The 24,134-nt window shown below is 43.1% G+C and overlaps 1 protein-coding gene across 1 annotated transcript in view; it reads left to right on the forward strand.

The window, feature by feature from the left end:
• Positions 1-24,134, forward strand: part of LOC149325696 (uncharacterized) — a 343,155-nt gene that overhangs the window by 21,760 nt on the left and 297,261 nt on the right. The window contains exon 4 of the mRNA XM_089564368.1: positions 23,892-24,012. Within this exon, the coding sequence (XP_089420494.1) occupies positions 23,892-24,012 (121 nt within the window). The remainder of the gene's footprint in view (positions 1-23,891; positions 24,013-24,134) is intronic.

Consider the following 24,134-nt stretch of genomic DNA (forward strand, 5'->3'; position numbering starts at 1 on the left):
CTGGCACTACGCACCGAGAGCGCAGAAGGGGCTTCTTCCCTATGATTCTGCCCACTCGAAGATAGTTAAGAGAGCCATAGTTAGCTCGTGCCTGGAATCTTCTCTGACGAAGTCATGCCCGCATGCAATGCACACCAGCTTTCACAATCAGATAAACAGGCTGCTTTCAGCCGGCTTCCCCTGCGAGGTCATCTCAGCTGTGGCCGAGAACCTTCTTCGGAAGGTAAAAAAAGGAAACCGCGCCAACAACGAGGAGCGATTGCCGCGAAGAAAGACTACGGTCATACCGTATATGCACAAGGTGGCCGACAACATAAAAAAAGTGGCAAAAAGGCATGGCGTCCCTGTGGTGTTTTCGGCGCCACGTAAGCTCGCCGGGTTGTGCCCAAGGATCAGGCGGAAGGCGCTCGACGAAGAGCATGCGTGATAAAGCATGCGGCACAATTCGTAAAATGCGCCACGGGCGTTGTGTATCTCATCCCGCTCAAGTGTGGTCGCGTGTATGTGGGCCAGACAGGACGCTGCGTGAATGAACGCGCAGGGGAGCATGAGCGTTCAATTAGGAATAGAGAAGGAGCGAATTTGCCTGCTCATTGCATTGCATGCACCGGTTGTGAGCCACTGCTAAATAATATCAGAATTCTGGGCAGGAGTAATGACAAAGTTTCCCGTGAACTTCTAGAGGCATACCACATCAAGGCAAGAGGTGATAAATGTGTGAGTGACACCTCTGTTTCATTGTACAACGCGGAAAAGAATTTTTTGGAGCGTTTTTGATGGATTGTCGCGCAGGGTTGATTTGCCTCCTTATCCTCTCCTTCCCCTCTTTGTAGGCACGTGTGCACACTGCCTATAAAGTGGCTTTGAATCCAATAAACACCAGTTGATAGTTTGCGCTCTTTCAGTCTCCCTCGTGTTTTCCTGTGTGTGTCTTTTGTGCGCAATTCGTTCCTACAACAGTATGCACCAACTCGCCCAACAAGAAGTTCTTCTTAACTACCTGTAGTAGGGGCTCTATGAAAAGAGAAATCTGCACTGCCCCGCCGCGGTGGCTCAGTGGTTACGGCGCTCGGCTGCTGACCCGAAAGACGCGGGTTCAATCACGGCCGCGGTGGCCGAATTTCGATGAAGGCGAAATTCCAGAGGCCCGTTTACTGTGCGATGTCAGTGCACGTTAAAGAACCTCAGGTGGTCAAAACTTCCGGAGCCCTTCACTACGGTGTCCCTCATAGCCTTAGTTGCTTTGGGACGTTAAACGCCAATACATCAAACCAAGCCAAATGTGCACTCACGCATGTCAGACCGTAAACCGAGTAAACCGTGTAAATGGTGTAAACCGTGTAGGCAGTGCACAGGCGGTCACAGATGGGTATCCAGGCCTGTTTCACATGATAACTTGAGCACGGCCTTCGTTGCACACCACCAATCAGCACGTTTCGTCCTGGCGCCTAGAAGAGTTTCTTCAGAGAGAGGGCGAGAGTCCAGTTGTCTCACGGTCGCTTCGAATGTTCTCTCATCAATGTAGTTCGGGCACTCGCAAAGAAAGTGTCCAATAGACTCTTGAGTGTGGCACTGTATGAAATTTGGGTTAGTTTGTATTCCGATCTTGTGAAGGTAGTATTTGGTGTAGGCAAAGCGAAGGCGTAACCGCTGGAATAAAGTCCCTTGACGTCGCATTACCCTAGATGGCAGACGAAATCGCGAGCCGGCGTCAAGCTTAGAGATGCGGTCCTGCTGATGGCTCGAATCGTTCCAGTGCAACTTCATTGCGGCTTGCATTAAACGCTTCCGCAAGGCTCCAATGTCACATCTGGAAAAGGCTATTCGAATGAAAGCACCATCGTCATGTGCTAGCCGACACTCGACATCAGCACGCGCGTTTCCCGCTCGGCCGCCATGGCTGAAACTTTGCGATATGACAACGGTGAAAAGCCTCAGCTAACAGAAATAACAATCTCTTGAACCAACTGCTCACATGTCCTTAGTATAACGTAAGTTCGTATGACCTGCAATGCCGATCTTGAGTCGCAGAATATAGCCCATGGGTTCGCCGACTGGTGGCCAACATAACGGATGGCCTCTCGTATGGCTGCCAATTCGGTTGCCGTGGACGACGTTTTATGCATCAGTCTGAAACGGGGATGCAATGCATTTCCTGGTACTATCACCGCTGCAGCTGAAGAGGTGGTCGTCACGGATCGGTCCACAAAAACATGCTGAGAATCACCATACATGGATGCAATGCATGACAGCGCCAGCTGTTTCAGACCGACTGTTGGGATGTGCGTCTTCTTTGTTGTCCTTTATTAAGTGGTTTTACGTATGTACGGTTTCGGTGCTGCCCAAACTGGCACCTCCGCAACCTGTTGGGGCATGTAGTTCGAAGGCACCACATTGCACTGCCTCCAGAGGGCTTTGGAAAAAGCTGAAGCTGAATTTTACCAGGTGACTGGCCAACAATTACTTGTTCACATCGCTTGATATGTTGTATTTAAGGATGGTTGTATCCCTATCGCCACCCATTACCTTCTTTTTCACTTTCTTCTAGTTCCTATTGTTGAATACTTCGAATACTAGCATGCCTGCTGGCATGAACTACTTCTGCTGTACTTGTTTTCTTTTTTGTTACAGCTCTGAATCTTCAAGGTATTCTTTGATAACCTGCCTACAAGTAGTTATCGAACACTTTTTGTACGAGTTCTCTTTTTTGTTGATCTGCTTGTAATTTCTCTGTATTGTTTTGAACTTTATGTCGTACTGATTGCCCACCGGCTACGGTCTCTTACTGAGACTGGCAGCATTGTAAATAAATAAATATTGATCAGGGGCTGATGATGATGCCTGGTCAGATGTCGCAAATTTATTTATTTATTTCACTATACTGCAGGCCAAATTTGCCCAACAGGAGGGACATACAATACAATCATAACACACAATAATGTTGATGACCCAATGCATGTCACGCAAAGATTGCAAAAAAATATTAAATGAAACAACATAAATTCACAAACTACGGAAAAAAACTAGAAACTATTTTGTCCCTGCGATTTTTAACGATTTTAACAACAACCTGCACAATATTGAACAAAGGAAAACAATGGTGAAAAACATTAGAAAGTGGCGCTTAGCAACAATGCAAGAATAACTTTTTTTATGGCTTTGCAGGTGCGAACGGTTCCATTTTACATACCTCATGTGTCTTGCCTTCATATATGTACTTATCATGTATTACTGGCCTTTTCCTTTTTGTTCTCATTTTTCTCTTTTTTTCTGTGACGAGTGGGACGGAATCCTGCTACCTTATCACTTCTTTGGATAGAAAATTTACTGAAGATGTATCCACCAACTGCAAGGTCAGCCAACAAGCGCTTTGTGCTTGGGCTGACCAGCAGACTTATGTGTACGAAAAAGTGGTGAATAAATTTTATTGTATTGTAAAAAAAATTAAACACCGAGAAAAATCACAACAGCACGAAAGCACACCAGATCTAGGTGCATCTATTTCAGGAAGTAATTTTGAAGTTCTTGTTCGAATTTAGCAGCCCCAAAAACGGATTCAGGAACCGCGTTCCAGTCGGAAGTAGTCTGGGGGAAGAAACTGCGTTTATTTTGGCACAGAGAGGCGGTAAAGAGTGTTCCTTGGAGTAGCGGATCTTCCTTATCCTGGAATGGCTAAGAAATGAAGGAGCCATGACTGCAAGTTTACCTGTGACGACTGCGTGAAGAAGGGAAATGCGGTTGATTTTTTGTGCGCGCAAGCTGCAGCGGAATTTTATTATCGTCCATGAGCTTTGTTGGAGAGTCGGACCGTCTGTATTTACTGAAAATAAAACGGACTGCCCTTTCTGAATCAGTTCGATTTGATGACAATCTTTTTGAGTGTGATATAGCAGAAGCATATTCAAGTTTCGACCAAATAAAAGTAATATATGCCAATAGGTTTATGCTGCTAGGAGTGTGTTTTAGTTTGCGTATTAAGAAGCAAAGCTTTGTGAACGCGGCCAAGCAGATTTCAGAAATGTGTGCGGTTCAAGTTAGTCGGTTAGTAAGAGTGACTGCGAGGTATTTATAATAGGGAACGTCGCGAATATTACTATTCAAAATGTGATACTGGTAAGAGCTGACATTATTATTTCGTGTAATCAGCAGAAGCACAGTCTTGTCCATATTCATAAAGTTCACTTTATTTCGGAAAAGTGCAAACACTCTTTAGAATAAGCCACAGGCCAGAAGCTAAAGAAAATAGTTTGAAGATGCCTGCGGTTCATCTAAAAGCCATTACAAAAAATAAATAAAATAAACACATACATACAACGGTGGCAGGCTGCGCACGAGGAACTATAGCAAACAAATTATAATATTTACGGTTGAAGAGAAGTAGTTTTGAAACTTGCAAAAACATTACAACTAAACAAAATGCACTTGAAAGTGACACAGTGTTGGTTCGATGACAAATGGAAAAAGGACACCGAGGATTTTCTGCAGAGGATTTTTCTGCAAGGGTTAGGTCCATTCGGAAAAACATATGGGACGCATCAGTGTCTTTTCGTGACAACGGTTCTGTTGCGAAGTTAAGTTTCGATCATGCCTTCATTGACAAGGTTCGTTATAATTGGGATGAAAGTTCTAATTCATTGGCAAAAGCGTATAATGATCCTCGTTGTTCTGGGCCTGCGTCCTTGACTGCCGCATCATCGTCTCCTTGACTTAGCTCTGGCCGTCCTGATAAGCTTGTCGTCTTAAATATTAATGCTCGCAGCATTGTTAAAAAATTTCCTGATTTACTTTCCCTTATCTCTATTCACTCTCCCCATATTATTGGCATAACGGAGACCTGGCTGCATAATGGAATTTACGGCTCCGAATTCACTCCACCAGGATTTGTTGCCGTGCGCTTCGACAGAAGTTGCAGTACTGGTGGCGGGTTGGCATTGCTGATCAGATCGGATTTGCGATTCTCAGTGTTACCTCCTCCCCCTGACACAGAATCCTTGTGGTGTAAAGTTTATCTAAACAATTATAGTACTATAATCAGTGTTATTTATCGTCCACCTGGCTCTTCCGTTCATATCCTTCATGCTGTCGCAAATTTCATGAGCAAGATGGACATTGCTTCATCAAGATTTATCTGCATGGGAGACTTCAACACTCCTAGCATCCACTGGCCTTCGTTGTCTGCGTTTGGCCGTGACATTGCAATTTGTAGAGAACTAATAAACATCTCCTTATTGTTTGGACTAACTCAGGTTGTATCTAGTGCTACTAGGCTGAATTCAATTCTCGACTTCATCATCATCATCATCATTTATTTACCCTTAAGGGCCCTTGGCTTAGGGCATTACATAAGGGGGGGGGAAAGGTCGTTTCATAATCAGTGGTCAGTGAAATCAACAAGAAATACAAAGTACAGGGTACATGGTCAACATTAACATTATCAAAATATTAACATGAGAAAGACACAGCAGCTCAAGAACAACTTGAGATAAGAAAAAAAACAAAAAAAAACACATGCACACACTCAAAAACACGACAAAATAACTCAGCCCTTGAAATGTGATGATAATAACTGCCTGAATTTAATGGGTTCTGTTTCAATAACTATGAAATCGGGTAAGTCATTCCACAGTGTAATGGAGCTTGGTAAAAAAGATTTATTAAATGAGTTTGTGGAGCCGTGAATGCGCTGCAGACTTAAAGAGTTAAAAAGTCGTCGTGAGGTGCGAAGCGGCGGGTGCAATACAGAGTTTCTTAGCTGTGGGAAGGTGTAGTACAATTTGTGAAACAAACAGAGCTGTGAAATGTTACGCCGGAGTGCCAGGGGTTGCAGATCAAGGGATGCCTTGATAAGAGTTACACTGTGTTGTCTGCCGTACTGCGATGTGATAAAACGGGCCGCGCGATTTTGGATGGCTTCAAGCTGATCGATTAGATATTTTTGATGGGGATTCCAGATCGGCGAGGCATATTCGAGTTTGGAACGGATGAATGTTACGTAGGCGAGCTGTCGGACAGAATGGGGTGAAAAAGCAAGGGATCGTCTGATAAACCCAAGCATCTTGGAAGCGTCTGTACAAATTTTTGCAATGTGCTCACACCAGGTTAGTTTGTTGTTTATGATGATTCCAAGATACCGGTATGATTCTGTTTCGGAGAGTGGTGTGGAACTTAATGAATACTGATAGCTGAGGTTATTTCGCTTTCTCGATACATGCATGAATTTGCATTTCGAAATGTTCAGTTGCATGAGCCATAATGTACACCAGGTTTCTATGAGGTTTAAGTCGCGTTGAAGCAGAGTCTGATCATCGGGAGTAGATATGCGGCGGTAGAGGACACAATCGTCTGCGAAGAGGCGGATACGAGATGATACGGCATTGGGAAGATCATTTATAAATATGAGAAAAAGGAGTGGTCCTAGCACCGATCCCTGAGGGACACCAGAGAGGACTGTGGTATTTGACGATCTATGGTTGCCTATTACTGTATATTGTGAGCGGTCGCGGAGAAAGCAGTCGATCCATGACAGGATTAAAGGGTCGATGTGGAGGCAGGAGAGTTTTGTCATTAAACGCCGGTGTGGAACGCGATCGAAGGCTTTGGAGAAATCCAGGTAAATGACGTCGGTTTGAAAAGAAGAATCTAAGTTTAAGTGAAGGTCTGTAGTGAATTCGAAGAGCTGGGACTCGCAAGAATGGCCTGACCTAAAACCGTGCTGTTTTTCATAAAAGAAAGCGTTATTGTCGAGGTGTGATGCGATCTGCGAATATAATATGTGCTCCAGTAGCTTGCATGGAATGGATGTTAATGAAATTGGGCGGTAATTAGAAGGGTCGGATCGGTTGCCTGCCTTAAATACTGGAGTTACTTTACTAGTTTTCCAGTCATTTGGTATTTCACCATTTGAAACCGACTGCTGAAAAATAATTTGCAAAATACGGCTAGAAATGCTCACAGTTCCCTTTAATATTTTTGCAGTTATGTTGTCTGGCCCAGGGGCGCTTGACACTTTAAGGTTGTCGATGAGTTTAGTGATGCCCTCATGGGTTATAAAAGCTGGTGGCATTTGGGAAAAACTAGCGGAAGGTATTGAGGGAATATGGAGAGCAGGTTCATGCGTGAATACGGAGGAAAAATATGAATTCATGACATCTGCGCGCTCATTCTCAGGGACATGTAAGCCGTCTTGGTTAATCAACGAAATGTTTTGAGTACGGTTTTTGCAAGGAGTGACCAGATTCCAGAATTTTTTCGGGTTGACGCGCAATATGTTTCCAAGATCTTCGTGAAAAAATTTCTTTTTAGAACGCCGTAGTAAGGTAATGTATTCATGTAGGCACCTGCCATATATTTCCCATTTTTCAACTGAATTCGTACGCTTGGCCGCACGATAGAGGCGCTTCTTTTTGTTTGCTAACTGTCGTAAGGCATTGCTATACCAGGGCTTGTTACAGTCACCGCGTATGCAGATAAGAGGGACATGTGTTTCGACAAGGGATAAGATTTTGTTCTTGTAGAGCAACCAGTTTTGTTCTACTGATTTAGAGGGTGCGGCTTGGTGGAAAAGGTGGAAAAAAGTTTCTAACTCGAAGTTAATAGCCCGAAAATCTGCTTTACTGTAGTCGCGAATGTACTTTAAGGAGCGCTGCTTGGTGTGGATGGGAACGGCAAAATTGAATACAAGCACCTCGTGATCGCTTAGACCGGTGATGCTTGTTAATGACTCAATTAACTCAGGTTTAGAAGCGAGAACAAGATCGAGAATGTTGTCACCACGAGTAGGCACTTTAACTGTCTGGGTAAAGTTAAACGTGAGCACTAAGTCAATAAAATTGTTCGACGGACCGGAGGGTGCTGACAAGGTTTCCCAGTCAATATCGGGAAAGTTAAAGTCTCCACAAAGTAGGAAGTTGGCATGAACAAAGCGGGAGTGCAGATCAAGTAGGACGGAGTGAAGGTCGGTAAGAAAGGAGGAGTCGCAATTAGGAGCCCGATAACATGCAACAATAATATTTGTACAGGTAGGTAGGGATAGTTTAACGCAAAGTATCTCGTGGGAGGAACTAACATGGACGGGAGATGTATGCAATTCAGATTTCGTGAGAACAAGGACACCACCACCCCTTCTTCCCTCTCTGTCGCGCCTGTAAGCAATAAAAGATTTCGTTTCGGAAAGAAGCTCTGTGTCCTCGATATCTGAAGTCAGCCAAGATTCGGTAAAAATAGCAATATCCGCAGTGCTATCTTCAAGAAGGGATCCTACTGCTTCTTTCTTTGGGAGGTAACTGCGGATATTTGTCAATAATAGGGTCATTTTCTTAGAAGCCCGTGCATCTCTGTTTGCTAATGACGATTGATGAGGACTGGCACGTAGACGGCGGAAAGGAGGTGGTGATGATGGCTATGGCGACGACAGCTGTGTTACAGAATCGGTTGTGTCATTGTACACGTACTGCTTGCTACCAATAACAAGCTTGTTGAAACGGATCTTGAACGAAGCGTTAGTTTGCTGAGCATACTCAAAAAGTTTTTTCCGGGCCAACCTAACACGGGCTGAATAATCTTCGCGAACATTAAACTCCGAGTTTTTAAGCTGAGATGTAGCTGAAAGAATTATTGATTTGGTTTTGAAACGCGCAAATTTTACAATAATGGGGCGATTCTTTGCTTCCATGTAACGTCCCATTCGGTGCGCACGCTCAATGTCAGCAGGATCAATTGACACACCCAGTTTCTCGCTGCAGAAGGAAACGACATGTTCTTCAGATCGCGCCCACGTTTCATCTTTTACATCCGAAATTCCAAAAAAGATAAGGTTCGACCTTCGAAGGCGGTTCTCCGCGTCATCACATTTTTCGGCGAGCTGTTTGATTTCAAACGAAAGTTTAGTACTGTTCTGGCTTGTGTTATTGTGTGGGCAGGGGCTACTCGAGTGATCGTTCTTAACATTTCTTTCCAAATCATCGACACGCAGAGACAGATGATTCACAGATTCTAGTATGTTAGACTGGGCACCGCGAATAGCTGACAACTCAGCAATTATTGTGGCGTGAGTTTGTTCGAGGCGAGCGAATGCTTCAGAAATAGACTGTAATGATACAGAGGGCCCAGGATTAAGTTCAATATCACCTGACTGGACGAGCATCAAAAAGACAAGGAATGCATTAAAGTAGTGGAAACATGAAAGGCGCAGTATCCGGCGAACACAATCAAGCATTTCAGGGGGCCACGACACCGCGAGTAAGAACGGGTCATTTGAACGGAAGGATGCCGAGGACGGCAGGTAACTAACCTGCGTAAGAAGGGGCGAAATCATGACCGAGTTCCGAGCGGTGAAGTGCCCCAAGTGGCTCCAGAGCAGATGCGTCTTTTCTAGTCGATGCGTATCTCCCGCGCTGATAGTTCCACCAGGTTGCCAGGCGTTATACTTGACAGGGGGCGGGAATGGCGGTGCAAGGCAGGTTTCGAGTTCTTCGTGGTCGGTGGCGGAAGGGTACCAAGGTAAGTCGATGAAGTCGAAGAATCCGGGGGGTTTGTTGAAGCAGGGAGGCGGTGTGGTGATGCAAAGTAGAATAAAAGCCTGCGTAAGAAGGGGCGAAATCATGACCGAGTTCCGAGCGGTGAAGTGCCCCAAGTGGCTCCAGAGCAGATGCGTCTTTTCTAGTCGATGCGTATCTCCCGCGCTGATAGTTCCACCAGGTTGCCAGGCGTTATACTTGACAGGGGGCGGGAACGGCGGTGCAAGGCAGGTTTCGAGTTCTTCGTGGTCGGTGGCGGAAGGGTACCAAGGTAAGTCGATGAAGTCGAAGAATCCGGGGGGTTTGTTGAAGCAGGGAGGCGGTGTGGTGATGCAAAGTAGAATAAAAGCCTGCGTAAGAAGGGGCGAAATCATGACCGAGTTCCGAGCGGTGAAGTGCCCCTAAGCGCTTCTTTGGCCCAAAATGACTTCTCTTGTGAAGTAATTGATGGACTGTCAGACCACAAAGGCGTGTTAGTTTCACTCTCTTGTCCGATCTCCAAATCACCCTATTTGTTTACTACTTTTCCTGACTTCACTCGTGCTGACGACAATTCCATCACTGAGGTTTTAGCTGATCGTTCCGATACATTCTCTGCTTTCTCAGCAAGCGAAGACGTAAATTTTCTTGTTAATTACTTTGAATGTCTTGTCAAGGATTGTGTCCAACGCTTTGTTCCTTTTAAAACTAAGAGAAAAATACTAATGTTCCTTGGATGACTCGAGACATCTTGCATTTATCTCGTCGCGTTCGTAGGCTAAGGCGTTCTAGAAGAAGCAACGATCCCATAACCTTGGACAGATTTCACAAGGCGAAAGAAGAATTTAATCTTAGGTTGCATACGGCCAAAGATTTCTTTTTTCGTGCCCACCTGCGCGATCTGTTAAGAACTAACCCCCGAAAATTTTGGTCATCCATCTTACCTCGCGATACTTCATCCACTTCGTTCAGATTAGATAATGACGTCATCAGTGAGCCGGCAGTAATATCAGATGCTTTCAACAAATATTTTCACTCAGTGTTCGTTCCCGATAACAATGTCATTCCACCGCTCACCAATATAATTTCTTCTTCAGCAATCAGTGATGTTGTGGTAAACCCTGATGGCATCCTAAATCTTGTACTAAACCTCGATGTTAAGAAATGTACCGGTCCTGATGGAATATACAATGCGTTCCTGGTTCGTTACTCCATGTGGTCATCGAAATATCTGTCCATCATATTCAATAAGTCCTTATCATCTGCTACTGTCCCTTCTTCATGGAAATTAGCCAAAGTGCTCCCTCTTTATAAATCCGGTGATAGGCAGCGCTTGTCTAACTATAGACCGATTTCTTTGACATCACAATCATGCAAAATGTTGGAACACGTCATTCATAAACACATCATGCTTTTTCTTGAATCCAGTAATTTGCTATCTAACTTTCAGCATGGGTTTTAGGCGCGGCTTTAGTACGGTAACACAATTAACAGAATTCACTCATGATATATTACTTAACCTCGATATCGGCAACCAAGTTGATGCCATTTTTATAGATTTCTCGAAAGCGTTCGTTACTGTTCTACATTCCAAACTTCTTGTTAAACTAAATGCTGTACTAAACAATCCTCACTTGGTTGACTGGATTTCTAGCTTTCTCTCATCGCGTTCCCAGTTCGTATATTATAATTCTTCTCATTCCGCTGCTGTTGATGTGACGTCAGGAGTGCCTCAAGGTTCCGTCCTTGGACCGCTACTCTTTTTAATATATATAAATGACTTGCCACATAACATTTCTTCTAACATTCGTCTTTACGCTGATGACTGTGTTTTATACGAAGTAATTAATGGCCCTAATGATCATCGTCATCTGCAAGAGTCATTTAATAGGTTTTGTAGTTGGTGTAGCACCTGGCAAATGAGAATTAATTTTGATAAAACCGTCCTCATGTCTTTTTGTAACAAGTCTTCCGTTTCCCTTTTTAATTACTCGTTGAATGGCCGTGTGGTAGATAGGGTTTCTCAGTATAAATATCTTGGTATCATATTCACGCATAACATGTCATGGTCTAATCATATTGATTACCTATGTAATAAAGCACTAAAAAACTAGGTTATCTACGACGCACGTTACCAAATTCACCAAAAGACACAAAGTTACTGCTGTATAAAACTTTAATCCGCCCTGTTCTTGATTACGCAGCTGTAGTGTGGAACCCGTATAAGCAGTTTGAAATTAACATGTTCGAAGCAGTCCAGAAGAAAGCTGTGCGTTTTATATGTCATCGTTATGATCGCGATTTCTCACCCTCTTCTACACTTCTCTCATTGAATTTAACCGCGCTCTCCGCCCGTCGCCACACTGAATCACTAAAATTCTTACATTGTATCGTCAATTCCTCGGTAAGGCTCTCAGTTAACCACTACATTAACTTTGCACCATTATCATCTACAAGAAGTCATCACGAGCTAAATTTGATACCATATTTTGCACGTACTAATTTGTTCAAATTCAGTTTTTTTCCCCGTTCAATAGAAGCCTGGAATTCTCTACCTGGATCCATTCGTTCATCTCCAATTCAAAGTTTTATAACTGCCATCGAAGAAACATAATACCTGAGTATTCCTAAAGTGCCATTAACAGTTCCTTTCTTGTTTGTTACTTTATGTGTGTTTTGAACCTTATTGTGCTCACTTTGTACATTTTGTTGTACCTTTGGTATTTTGCTTTTTGTTTTTCCCACTCCTGCAATAGCGCATATAACTGCGCTGCAGTATGTATAAATAAATAAATAAATAAATAAATACATACACAAACTACAGTATATAGCAAGAAGTTATGGAATATTATTTACAAAGTGCACTTTTAAATCATGCGGTCGGAGGTTATACATGCTAAGCTGCTTAGATTCATAGCTGTTTAGAACATGAGGTATAAGGAAATTAAGCGCTTGTTTGCCATAATTCATACTAGCGCTTTGAAGTGTCCATTTCTCAGTGCATCGGGTTGGAACGTACTTCTCTATGGGCTTTAATATTGCGATATTAGGCAAAAAATTACATATTGATGGTGAAGAAAATTTGAGGTAGCATAATAGGGGGTACTCGGGAAAAAAAGTTTCACGAATTACTTCATACTGAGTAAACAATTCAGCCGTATGGGCAGTAAAACTGGCACCTGCAATAATCCTAATAACTTTCTTTTGAAGAATTTGAATTTTCTGCAGATTCGTGCTGGATGTAGTAGCCCAAAGTATGTGGCAATAGCTAATGTGGGATTGGAATTTGGGCATTATAAATCATTCGTTTTATACAGGGAGGAAATTCAGTGCGGTACCGAGCAAAAAAACCAACGGAAGGAGCTAATTTCTTACGAAGATGTGTTGCATGCGCGGGCCAGCTTATACAGGCGTCAAAAATTGCACCAAGTGATCTGAAGCTGCCCACGACTTCTATCTTATGGTTCTCAAGTTGAAGATCATGGTTTAGTGCGGTACCGAGCAAAAAAACCAACGGAAGGAGCTAATTTATTACGAAGGTGTGTTGCATGCGCGGGCCAGCTTATACAGGCGTCAAAAATTGCACCAAGTGATCTGAAGCTGCCCATTACTTCTATTTTATGGTTCTCAAGCTGAAGATCATGGTTTAAGTTAATTTTAACGTTTTTGGGGTCTGAGGAAAACAGCTTTAAATTTATTGGTATTAATAGACAACCCATTTTGAACGGACCACGCATGCAAAGTTTTAAGAACAGCGTTACCGCGATGGTCTGTTCAGGAGCCCGTTAAGAAAATCCTGGTGTCATCTGCGTACAGAATGAATTCAGCGTTACTGTCGATGTTTACGAAGTCATTTAAGTATACGTTAAACAGAAAGAGATTTAAAAGGCTGCCCGGAGGCACACCACAGTTTATAGCCTGAAGAGTGGATCCATGTCCATCACAGAAAACAGCTTTTTTCCTATAAGTGAGGTATAATCGTAGAAGGTGGAGACAAATTCTTCGAACACCATACATTTCTAGTTTGCCAAGCAGAATATTGTGGTTAAGAAAGTCAAAAGTCTTATTGAAATCAACAAGGATACCTAGAGTTAGACATTTACGTTCAAAATTTTGCAAGAGAAATTCTTTTTGTGATAAGAGAGCAGATTCAGTAGAGCGTCCCTTTCGAAAACCGGACTGTGAATCTGTTAGCAAGCTGTGTTTAGTAAAAAAGGTATCCATTCTTTTTAGAATAATATTTTCATAATACTTTTATAGTTCTCCATAAAGTCAGCAATGAAATTCGAACAAGGAAAGGTGTCAGGCAGGGAGACACGATCTCGCCAATGCTCTTCACTGCCTGTTTACAGGAGGTATTCCGGGGCCTGAAATGCGAACAGTTGGGGATAAGAGTTGATGGAGAATACCTGAGTAATTTGCGATTTGCTGATGACATTGCCTTGCTAAGTCACTCAGGACATGAACTGAAAAGCATGATCAATGAATTAGACAGGCAGAGCAGAAGGGTGAGGCTAAAAATTAACGTGCAGAAAACGAAAGTAATTTTCAACAGCGTAGCAAGGGAACAGCAGTTCGCAGTTGGTAGCGCGGTGCTGGAAGTAGTAGGAGAATGTGTCTACTTAGGGCAGGTAGTGACAGCTGATCCAGATCATGAGAGGGGAATAACTAGAAGAATAAGAATGGCGTGGAGCACATATGGCAGGTTATCTCAGATCATGAATGGCAGTTTACCAATATCCCTCAAGTGAAAAGTATACAACAGGTGTATCTTACCGGTACTCACCTATGGGGCAGAAACGTGGAGGCTAACAAAGAGGGTTCAGCTTAAGTTAAGGACAACGCAGCGAGCTGTCGAAAGAAAAATGATAGGTGTAACGTTAAGAGATCGGAATAGGGCGGGGTGGATGAGTGAACAAACGCGCGTTAATGATATCCTAGTTGAAATCAAGAGGAAGAAGTGGGCTTGGGCAGGGCATGTAATGCGAAGGCAAAATAACCGCTGGTCCTTAAGGGTAACGGAGTGGATTCCGAGAGAAAGCAAACGTAGCAGGGGACGGAAGAAAGTTAGGTGGGCGGATGAGATAAAGAAATTTGCGGGAATATGGTGGCCGCGGCTCGCGAAGGACAGGGTTAATTGGAGAGACATGGGAGAGGCCTTTGCCCTGAAGTGGGCGTAGTCAGGATGATGATAATGATTTTCATATACCTTCGAAGAAACTGGAAGTACGGAAATCGGGTGGTAGTTGGTTAATACGGCTTTATCACATCCTTAACATTCCATTTGCCCACCATCGGCACACTTTTATCAGGGATTCTTGAAGCATCTGATGATCTGCTACTGATGATATTTTTTTAAAAACTGCAATATCATCTGCGAACAGTTTTATTGATACTGGATTGGAAATTTCATCTATTAGATCACTTGTATATATTGAGAAAAGTAATGGTCCTAACACGATTCCCTGGGGCACTCTGGAAGTGGCAGCAAGTGTTTTAGAACACGCAACGTATACCTCAACAAAATGATTGCTGTTTCTCAGCTAAGCTTTAATTCACTCGACAAGATACGATCTAAGTCCAATCAGCTGCAAATAATAAGTTAGTTTGGAATGCGGCATTCTGTCGAAGGTTTTTGCCATATCTAGGATAGGACCTGTCCAGAATTATCCGAGATGCTAAAGAAGTCATGAACAGTGCTAACTAGTTGTGTAAGTGGACATGCCCTTTCTGAAGCCATTCTAAGCCGGTGATAAAATATCCCTGTCATTTACTAAAGCATTAATGAAGCCAGCAACGATAAGTTCTAAAACAAATTTTGACCGGCCCACATTTAAACAGCGTTAGTTTATCCCCTTTTTTTTTAATCGAAACAACACGAGCCTTCGTCCAGTCATTTGGCAAGTCACTCGTGCGCAAGAACAGTGAAAAAAACGTAACATGATGCTCAGATAGTTGAGGCGCATACCGTTTAAAAAAATGAGACATTTCGAATGCAGTCCAGGCCTTGGCCTTGGCCAAATTCAAATTCACTTTATTTCTGGTAAAAAGCAAGTATACATCATGAGCGAGAAAGTTTAAAAGAGGAATACTCTACCAAGGAAGACGAGGCAAAAGGTGTCTTATCTACGCCTGACAAGGCCTCGCCTCCTGGCGAGAAACATTGCACTCTCTATGCTATAAAAGCGATTGAAAAAAATACATTGCATCTTTCAGTACGTGCAGAAAACAGAAGCATTGGGAACAGGGCATTATATGAAAGTAAAATCGTAAGTACTACAAAAAACAAGTGAATTTTTCTCTATACAAAAGCTTACATCACAGCCAGTTAAGTTATTATTTTGTCAAAAGGCAAGAAGCACAGTTGCATAAATATTTATCGCAACAAAAGATTAGTCCATAGCCAGAAAATTATTACAGTGTCAAGCAGCATTTGTATCGGTATATTTCAATAATCTAACAAGAAACACAGCAGTACAAACGAAACACTAACCTGAATGAGATAACAACAAAGAGACAGGTTATTTTGATTTGACCAGGAGTACATTTTTTATCCGTGCTTTATAAGTAAATGGTGATTCTACATCCACTGCGATGTCAATAAGTTCTGGAAACAAATTTAAAAGGACAGGGATCTGGTAGTCTAAATATTGTGTCCCATAGGAAGTTCCGCCTTTTTTCTTAGCAAATGAATTTTGCCTAAAATTATAGCCGCATTATTGAAGTCGGTTCATCCCAAGATATGAATTTAAGTTACGTTTTATAGAGTGAATATGTTCAGTGCCAAGCGCCGTCGAAATATACTTGAAGTATTTCATTTTTTATGAACAGTGGAGCTGTGTGTTCTCGTAACGATGCATTTTCTATGAATCGGATGCATTTATTTTGTAGAATATGAAGACGTTCCAGGTTACCTTTGGTAGTGGTGCCCCAAACTAGTATGCAGTATTGCATTCTTGAATTAATCATGGTATAATAAAGCTGGCGTTTGAAACCACGCTGGGAGCATAAACTTAAATCTATTTAGCATTTTAATAGTTTTCGCTAGGTCCATATTCCAATAGTTTATGGGGTGTGTCCAGTTCAAGTTCTTGTGGAAATGTGCACCCCGAAGTTTCTGAGTGCTCACACGGTTTAATGTTTTCCCCTCGAAGGATAAGTTAATGTGCCATTCCTTTTCCCCACAAGAAATATCTTTATAAAGAATGATATACTTCCAATATTCGCATCATACTTTTACAGGCTTGTATTATGCTATAAATACTCTTCACAACAACGTGATAATCCCTTCACTGTACTTGGACAACTGAGAGAAAATAACAGCTGCCGTAACACTTGACACAGAGAAACCTGGATCACTCCAACACCAAGAACTTACTTTATGAACCAGTCCTTAAGTTACAACCTTCCCGTCATGCGAAATAAACTAAGCCATGACAATTTTCATATCACCAGAAATTCAAAACACTATATTCGTGACTACTGCCGTGACAATTTTAGTCTGTGAAAGAAGAAAATATGAATTTCGTTGTTGAAAGTTTGTGACATCTATACTGCATATTCAAGTTATTTATAACATTGGCTTTGAGTACATGTGTGTATTGCGATCGTCCCTGTCTACTTCTATGTCCGTGTCTTATTGCGCCCCTGTGTCCTCCTGAAAAGATGGTAGGGTGGTATTAAAGTAATGAATTTTCGCAGCAGATAGCTTATGCACACAAAGTGGCTCCTGTTGAAAAGAAATTCGTGTTGGACAGGCGCGGGCCTCGTAGAATGTGTCCCATGTAGAAGTTTTGCGTTGGAAACCAAAGCATACTCGTAAAGCACGAGTCTGCGCGCTTTCAAGCGCACGCCGGCCTGATAGTCTGACCCCCGAGAGAAAGGGTGCACTGTATCTGAGAAGACCGACTACCAGCGCCTGGTACACGTGAAGTAAAAGTCGCTTAGAGGGACCCCCGGATTTCCCTGCCATACACCGCACAATGGTTGCGAAGCTGTCGAGCTTTTTCTTGACCAAATAAATGTGCTTCGTCCAGGACAGGTCACGATCTATCATAACACCTAAGAATTTGTGATTTGTGGCGCGTGGAACAGTTTGTCCGCCGTTTGTGACCGGATAACACGCCATTAACTTGCGTGTCAAAGCCAAAATTACCCTTTTAGTTCGTGAAAGCTCAAGATCCTGTCGGCATAAGTACGCAGATGCAACGGAAACCGAGCGCTGCAACCTTGCTTGCACTTAGGGACGCCCCTCAAGAGAAAAGTATAAAACAGCTGTATCCTACCGGTACTAACCTATGGGGCAGAAACGTGGAGGCTAACAAAGAGGGTTCAGCGTAAGTTAAGGACAACACAGCGAGCTATGCAAAGGAAAATGATAGGTGTAATGTTAACAGATCGGAAGCGGGCGGGGTGGGTGAGAGAACAGACGAGCGTTAATGAGACCCTAGTCGAAATCGAGAGGAAGAAATGGGCTTGGGCAGGGCATGTAATGCGAAGGCAAGATAACTGCCGGTCCTTAAGGGTAACGGAGTGGATTCCAAGAGAAGACAAGCGTAGCAGGGGTCGGCAGAAAATTAGGTGGGCAGATGAGACTAAGAAGTTTGCGGTGAGACTGTGTCTGCAGCTGGCAAAGCACATGGTTAATTGCAAAGACATGGTAGCGGCCTTTTCCCTGCAGTGGGCATAGTCCCGCTGATGATGGTGAGTTAAATAGCCGAAGATTTCTACACAAATCTGTTCAGTAGCCAATGTAATCAGAACCTTTTATTAACTAATTGTGCAGCATATGAGACCGCGACCACTGCTTCAGCTAACGTAAAGAAACCGAGTCGTAGGACATTACTGCGCTAGCTTCATAGCCATTGCAATGCCGTATACTCAAATAGAATAAATGAATTGACGGCGCTGTTATTTCGAAGTTCCCGAAAGCTCCTAAGCTTAAAAGGTGCCCCGCGTGGCATATATGACACATGAAATTACTGTGAAAAAATAAAAGCAGGAAATAGCCGTGACCGATTTCATTGGCCAGTTGGCCAAACTCTGCTTGCAGATTCAAGTAAAACCCAGAACACAAAACTCGCTGTGGCAAGGACTGCCTAACCAGTTCTAACATAAGAAGGTGGCAAACGTATGTGGGGTATTGGTAGCGTTTTCACCTTTCCATAAGCCAAGGGGGTTCTTCAAAAAATAAGTAAGTAACTGAGCTCTCAATATCCCGACTGTGGTCATGATATTGCAGCAGTCGCAGGATAGATTGGAAATCGTGTGTAGTAAAGGTGGCCGTTGGAAGGATGTTCTGAGACTTCCGTCGTAAGGCCACTGTGAGCCGAGCAGGGTGCTCTGTCAACAGGAGTCATCAGCGGTCACATGAAGCAGGTACGCTCTGGCCCCTTGTGAAATGTTCGATTTGATAGTCTACGAATAGTCGTTGAAAGGTGTATTTATTTATTTTTATTTATTTATTTTATTTACATATACTGCAGCCCCGATGGGGCTATTGCAGGAGTGGGGGGAAGAAAAAAAAGGCAGAGAGGGACAACATATTCAGAAGTGAACACCATTAAAATACAGAACAGAAATGGAACAGACTAATCACAGATTTGCAACAACATTGAAAAATAGGTTTGGTTCCAGGGAGCGTATATCACCGGGTAAAGAATTCATCGTTCGATAACACGAGGAAAAAAACTAAATTTGTACATATCAGTGCGCGCGTGAATGGGTGTTACATTCAAAGGGTGGTAGCTCCTTGTAGATGAAGATGCTGAAAAATGCAAATACTCAGACAGTGAAGCAAAGCGGAATGAATTAACAATACCATGAAAATATTTTAAACACTCATTGTCGCGGCGGGTACAAAGGAGGGAAAGGCCTATGGCAGGAAGAGTGGATGAAGGTGAAAAATGTCTGTCATACCGTCAGCAAATAAACCGTACTGCTTTCCTTTGGACGGATTCCAGCTTACTGATATCGGACTGTTTATGAGGATTCCAGATTATTGACCCATACTCCAAAAGGGGACGAATTAAAGCTTTGTATGTTACCAGTTTAGTTTCTTGTGGGGCAACACTTAGTGTACGTTTTAGATAACCGAGCCTCCGCATTGCATTATTGGATATTGTGTTAATATGCTTTGACCAGGACAAGTTAGAAGAAAAAAGAAGACCTAAATATTTGTACTCGGACACTTGATTCAGAGAGTTATCTTTGAATGAGTAGGTGTAAGAAGATGGTATTGTGCGATTACAGAATGACATGTATACAGATTTACGAAAGTTTATTTGCATTTGCCATGTTTCACACCATGAGCAGAATGACACGAATGACTGATTTAGTTGCGCGTGATCCTCAGGGGTGTTAATTGAACTGTATATGACACAATCGTCTGCATACAACCGAATTTTAGAAATAATATTTTCTGGCAAATCATTAATGTATAATAAGAACAACAGTGGCCCGAGCACGGATCCTTGCGGTACACCGGATGATACATTAACAGTTTCAGATGAACAGGAGTTGAAAGAAACATACTGTGTACGATTAGAAAGAAAGCTTGATATCCAGTCTACCAGTAACGGGTTTTTGAGTATTGCATTAAGTTTACAAAGAAGTTTGCTGTGGAGAACGGTGTCGAAAGCTTTAGAAAGGTCGATAAATAAAGCGTCGATTTGTGAGCCGGTGTCGAGGGAACTAGCAATGTCGTGCGTGAATTCTACAAGTTGTGAAATGGTACTGAGCCCGCGCCGAAACCCATGCTGAAATTTGCACAAGATATTGTTAGCTTCAAGAAATTCTGTAATGTGCTTATGAATGATATGTTCTAGTAATTCGCATGAGTGTGAAGTTAACGAAATGGGGCGATAGTTGGACAAGATTTGGGTGCTGCCAGCTTTAAACAGGGGAATAACTTTTGCAAGCTTCCAGGCTACGGGGACGGTTGCGGATGATAGCGATTTCTGGAAGATGGTAGTCAAATAGCGGCTGGTCCAAAGAGAGTAACGATGCAGAAATACATTAGGGATATCATCAGGACCACTGCTTTTTTCACATTTATGTTCAGAATGAGGTTCAGAACACCTTCGACGCTTATTGAAATATCTTCGACAGAACATTGAGAGTTGCTAGGAAAAGTGATCATTTCAAGGTTATCTCTTGTAAATACCGACTGAAAATATGTGTTGAAATTAGTAGCTATAGCTAATGAGTCACAGACCGGCTTATCATCAATAATGAAGGTATTGGGACTAGTGCTCTGTGGCAATATGGATGCCCAAAATTTGCGGGGATTGTGTTTCATTAATTGCGGCAAGGAATTTCTGTAGTAAAAATCTTTTCCCGAGTGAACTTTGGCACGGAGTTCTTATTTAGCGTCGCTGAACTGTTGCAAGAGTTCAGGGTTACCATTGCGCTTGGAAACGCGTAGTCTGGCAACACGGCGAGAAAGATGCAGTATCTCCCTTGTTATCCAGGTCATACTGTGGTTTTGCTTTTTAGTTTTTAATGGAACAAAACGCTGAATACAGACCTTCACAATGTTTTCGAAAAATGTTACTAAAGAATTCACGTCACATGATATGCTAAGGTGCTGAAACTGTTCAAATGCGTCACTTAATAAATCCAGGATAGCCACGTCGTCTGCTCTACTGAAATTCGGAAATGTTGAATAAGTTAGTTTTGAGGAAGGAATAGAACATGGGATCGAAACAAGAACAGCGTTGTGATCGGATATCCCCTCGACGACTTCGCATGTAAAATTCGCATGTAACAGTCTATTAACTATAAAAATACTAATTTACTGAGGAGGATTTAATATACTCTCTCAGGATAATGTGCTCAATGCGGGTGCCATTAACATTCGCATTACACTTTATTTACCGCACATTCTTGTGGGCTACCTGGGCTAAAAGCTGAAATTGAACAGCTTGACGAGGCCCAGGCAACCGTAGCAAGGCCTCTGAAATTGGAAATATGTTTCAATGCAACAAAAAAAGACAATATAATATGAAAGACAAATTTTATGAAAGACACAAATTTCATGAAACCATGAACAGGTATTCCAGCGAGTGAAATGCAAACAAACAACAAGAAAACATAATTTGTAGTAAAAAGTTTTACATCACCAACCGGAGAAAAGCGGTAGTAATTAAAGCAGTCTTGGGCAGTTGATGTGTGGATGTGTGCTGGGCCAGTTGGTCCATCCTGACATAAGTGAAGCAGCGCGAAAGAAGACGCCCGGAGGAGAAGGGAGAGGAAAGAGTGGTGAACGCACTTTTTCCCGTCCTTTCCTTCAGCACTCTTTCCTGTCCCTTCTTCGTTTCGCCTTCGGGCTTCTCCTTTCGCGCTGCTTCACTTATGTCAGGATGTGTAAGTACTTATTTCAGATAGACGGGAGATTCTGGCGCAAGGACCGGAACTTGTAACCGGCGCGGAAGAAAAAAGGAATTAAGCACTTGCCTTTGTTTAGCCTGTTTAAAAACGGTCTGCTAGTCGGTTTTACCGGGTGAGACTGATTAATCCTATCAGCAGCAGAACTATTGACTCATCCGCCCTTAAGCGATAACCGTATGGATCCTATCCCTGGAAACACGCGCAGCTGTCATCAGTCAGGAGGTCCATGACATTGCAAGTCACGTGACGGAAGTTGAACAGGAAAGATGTTGCCACACTAAATGTTTACAGAAAGTGACGTCAGCTGACAGGAAGTTCTCCGACCAGCGTTAAACTTTCCTTGCTGTATAGTATATGCCCCCCGAGAGACGACACATTTTTCTGCCAGGGGAAGCTTTTGTCCGCGAAGACCGTGGGCCCCCAATTTGTCGCACAAGTGCCGGATTGGCCGCGTTGAAATCTGGGGGTGATCTAGAACCGAAGTGCTAGTCGTAACTTGCAAGCGTCAGGCATCGGTCAGGAGTCGAACTGTCAACCAACAAATACAGAGGCGTCTGTGGGAGGACGTCGGCCTTGCCATTCGGTGCCCTTTCCGTTGGCGTGTTGGGGCCCGGAGGCGCTCAAGGCGACCTTGCCAGTATAATGCTATCACGTTCTCCACACGTGGTGTAGATAAGCGCCTTCCTGCTGGGATTTATCGTCGACGAAAGAATGACAGAAAAGAGAGAGTTTTCAATGTTCCCCGAAACGTGATTTCGAGCAATGATTGTTCTACGGCAGCATAAAATGTGCCGAAAATAGTGTTACGGGACTGCCCATTTGTTAAAATTGAAGTACACTTTGGATGAATCAATTTCGTATTTACGAAAGCACATTTTGAGTACATTGCCAACGTGCAAGTGCGATTTCCCAAAACGCAATTTCCCGCTATTTCCCACTGCAGTGCGTCCCTGGAATGATGATAAAGACTGCATGCAGTTCGATCCTTAGTCTGCGTACGGCAAGCATCCTAAGGCAGCTTGAAGAGTGCTGAAAATGTATTTATGCCGACTGCTCATTGGTTAAAATTGAAGTATACTTTGGACAAATTCAATTCGCACTTACGAAAGCACATTTTTAATACAATGGAAAGATGCTGAAGCCGCATAAACATTTCTCAGGTATTTGAAACGTGGTCGAAACATGCTCTAAGGGATGTATTTTCGGCAAATCTCAAGAATATATTTCGAATACTAAGCATGAAGTTGCAGGAGCCTATTTTGTGCGCATTTCTAGCGCATCAGTGATTACAAAATATGTTTAAAATGCAATATAAATATGGAGCTGTATATTCCAAACGCATTAGTTTTCGCAAAGGGCATGCCAAATACTGCCTTATTACGCAGCCGTTCTATTCGCTACTCTGCGGCAGCAGCAAGGGCGTCGCAAGCGAGCGGACAGGCAGGAGGCCAGGGCTTCTCTCCTTTCTTCTTTTCTTTGTACCGAGCAGTATTTTTGTGATTATTACAATAAAAAGTGGTGCTATGCTGCTGAGCTAACTGTCTACCCTTTTTTTTCTTGTTGCTAGAAAAGAATCAAAGATAACAAGGCTGAGAAACTTAGCTTTGTTAAGGCAAATAGATTTTCTTTTTAAACTGCTTGGTATGAAACTACACGAGGGCCATTGACATCACTAGGATTGTAAAAAAAATATCCACAGGTAAACCGGTACCAACTTTGTATGTACCAGGAGTGAGAACGGACTTGGGGCGCTTAAAATATGGAATAAATTTTGCAAATTGGAGCATTACGTTGAATAGACCCTTTTTTTATCGTAAACGGTTGGTGAATGACGTTCAGTTGATGTTTCAAAGAGGGGAGAGCAAAGTTGGATGTGAAGTAATTCATTCCGTAAAACACACACAAAAAAGAGGCTTTACTTTAAGAAGCCGTTTGACAGCGCCGAACGCGATTCATTCCAGGAAGAAGAGCCATTGTTAAGGCTTGGTGCAAAATCCTCGTTCGCAGGAGCCGCGCGGCCCCCGGCCAAGGGAGCATCTCGCTGGTCTTCGAGAGCAGCGAGGACGGCGGCGGCGGGCCACAGCCTTTCCAATGGAGCGAGGCCACGCAGTGCTTCTGCTGCTACCCGGTGAGCGAACCAGGCAGAAAGCAGTGCTTCGGCGGCGTCGCTTCCGTGTGGTCGGAGGTCTGTGCACGGAGGCGCAGCAACTTAATGCGTGCTGCTGTGCTCTGCAGGGAAGAATCATTGGC

Source organism: Amblyomma mixtum, chromosome 10 (genome assembly GCF_055824585.1).
Source record: "Amblyomma mixtum isolate Tamu chromosome 10, ASM5582458v1, whole genome shotgun sequence".
NCBI classification, from domain to species: domain Eukaryota; kingdom Metazoa; phylum Arthropoda; class Arachnida; order Ixodida; family Ixodidae; genus Amblyomma; species Amblyomma mixtum.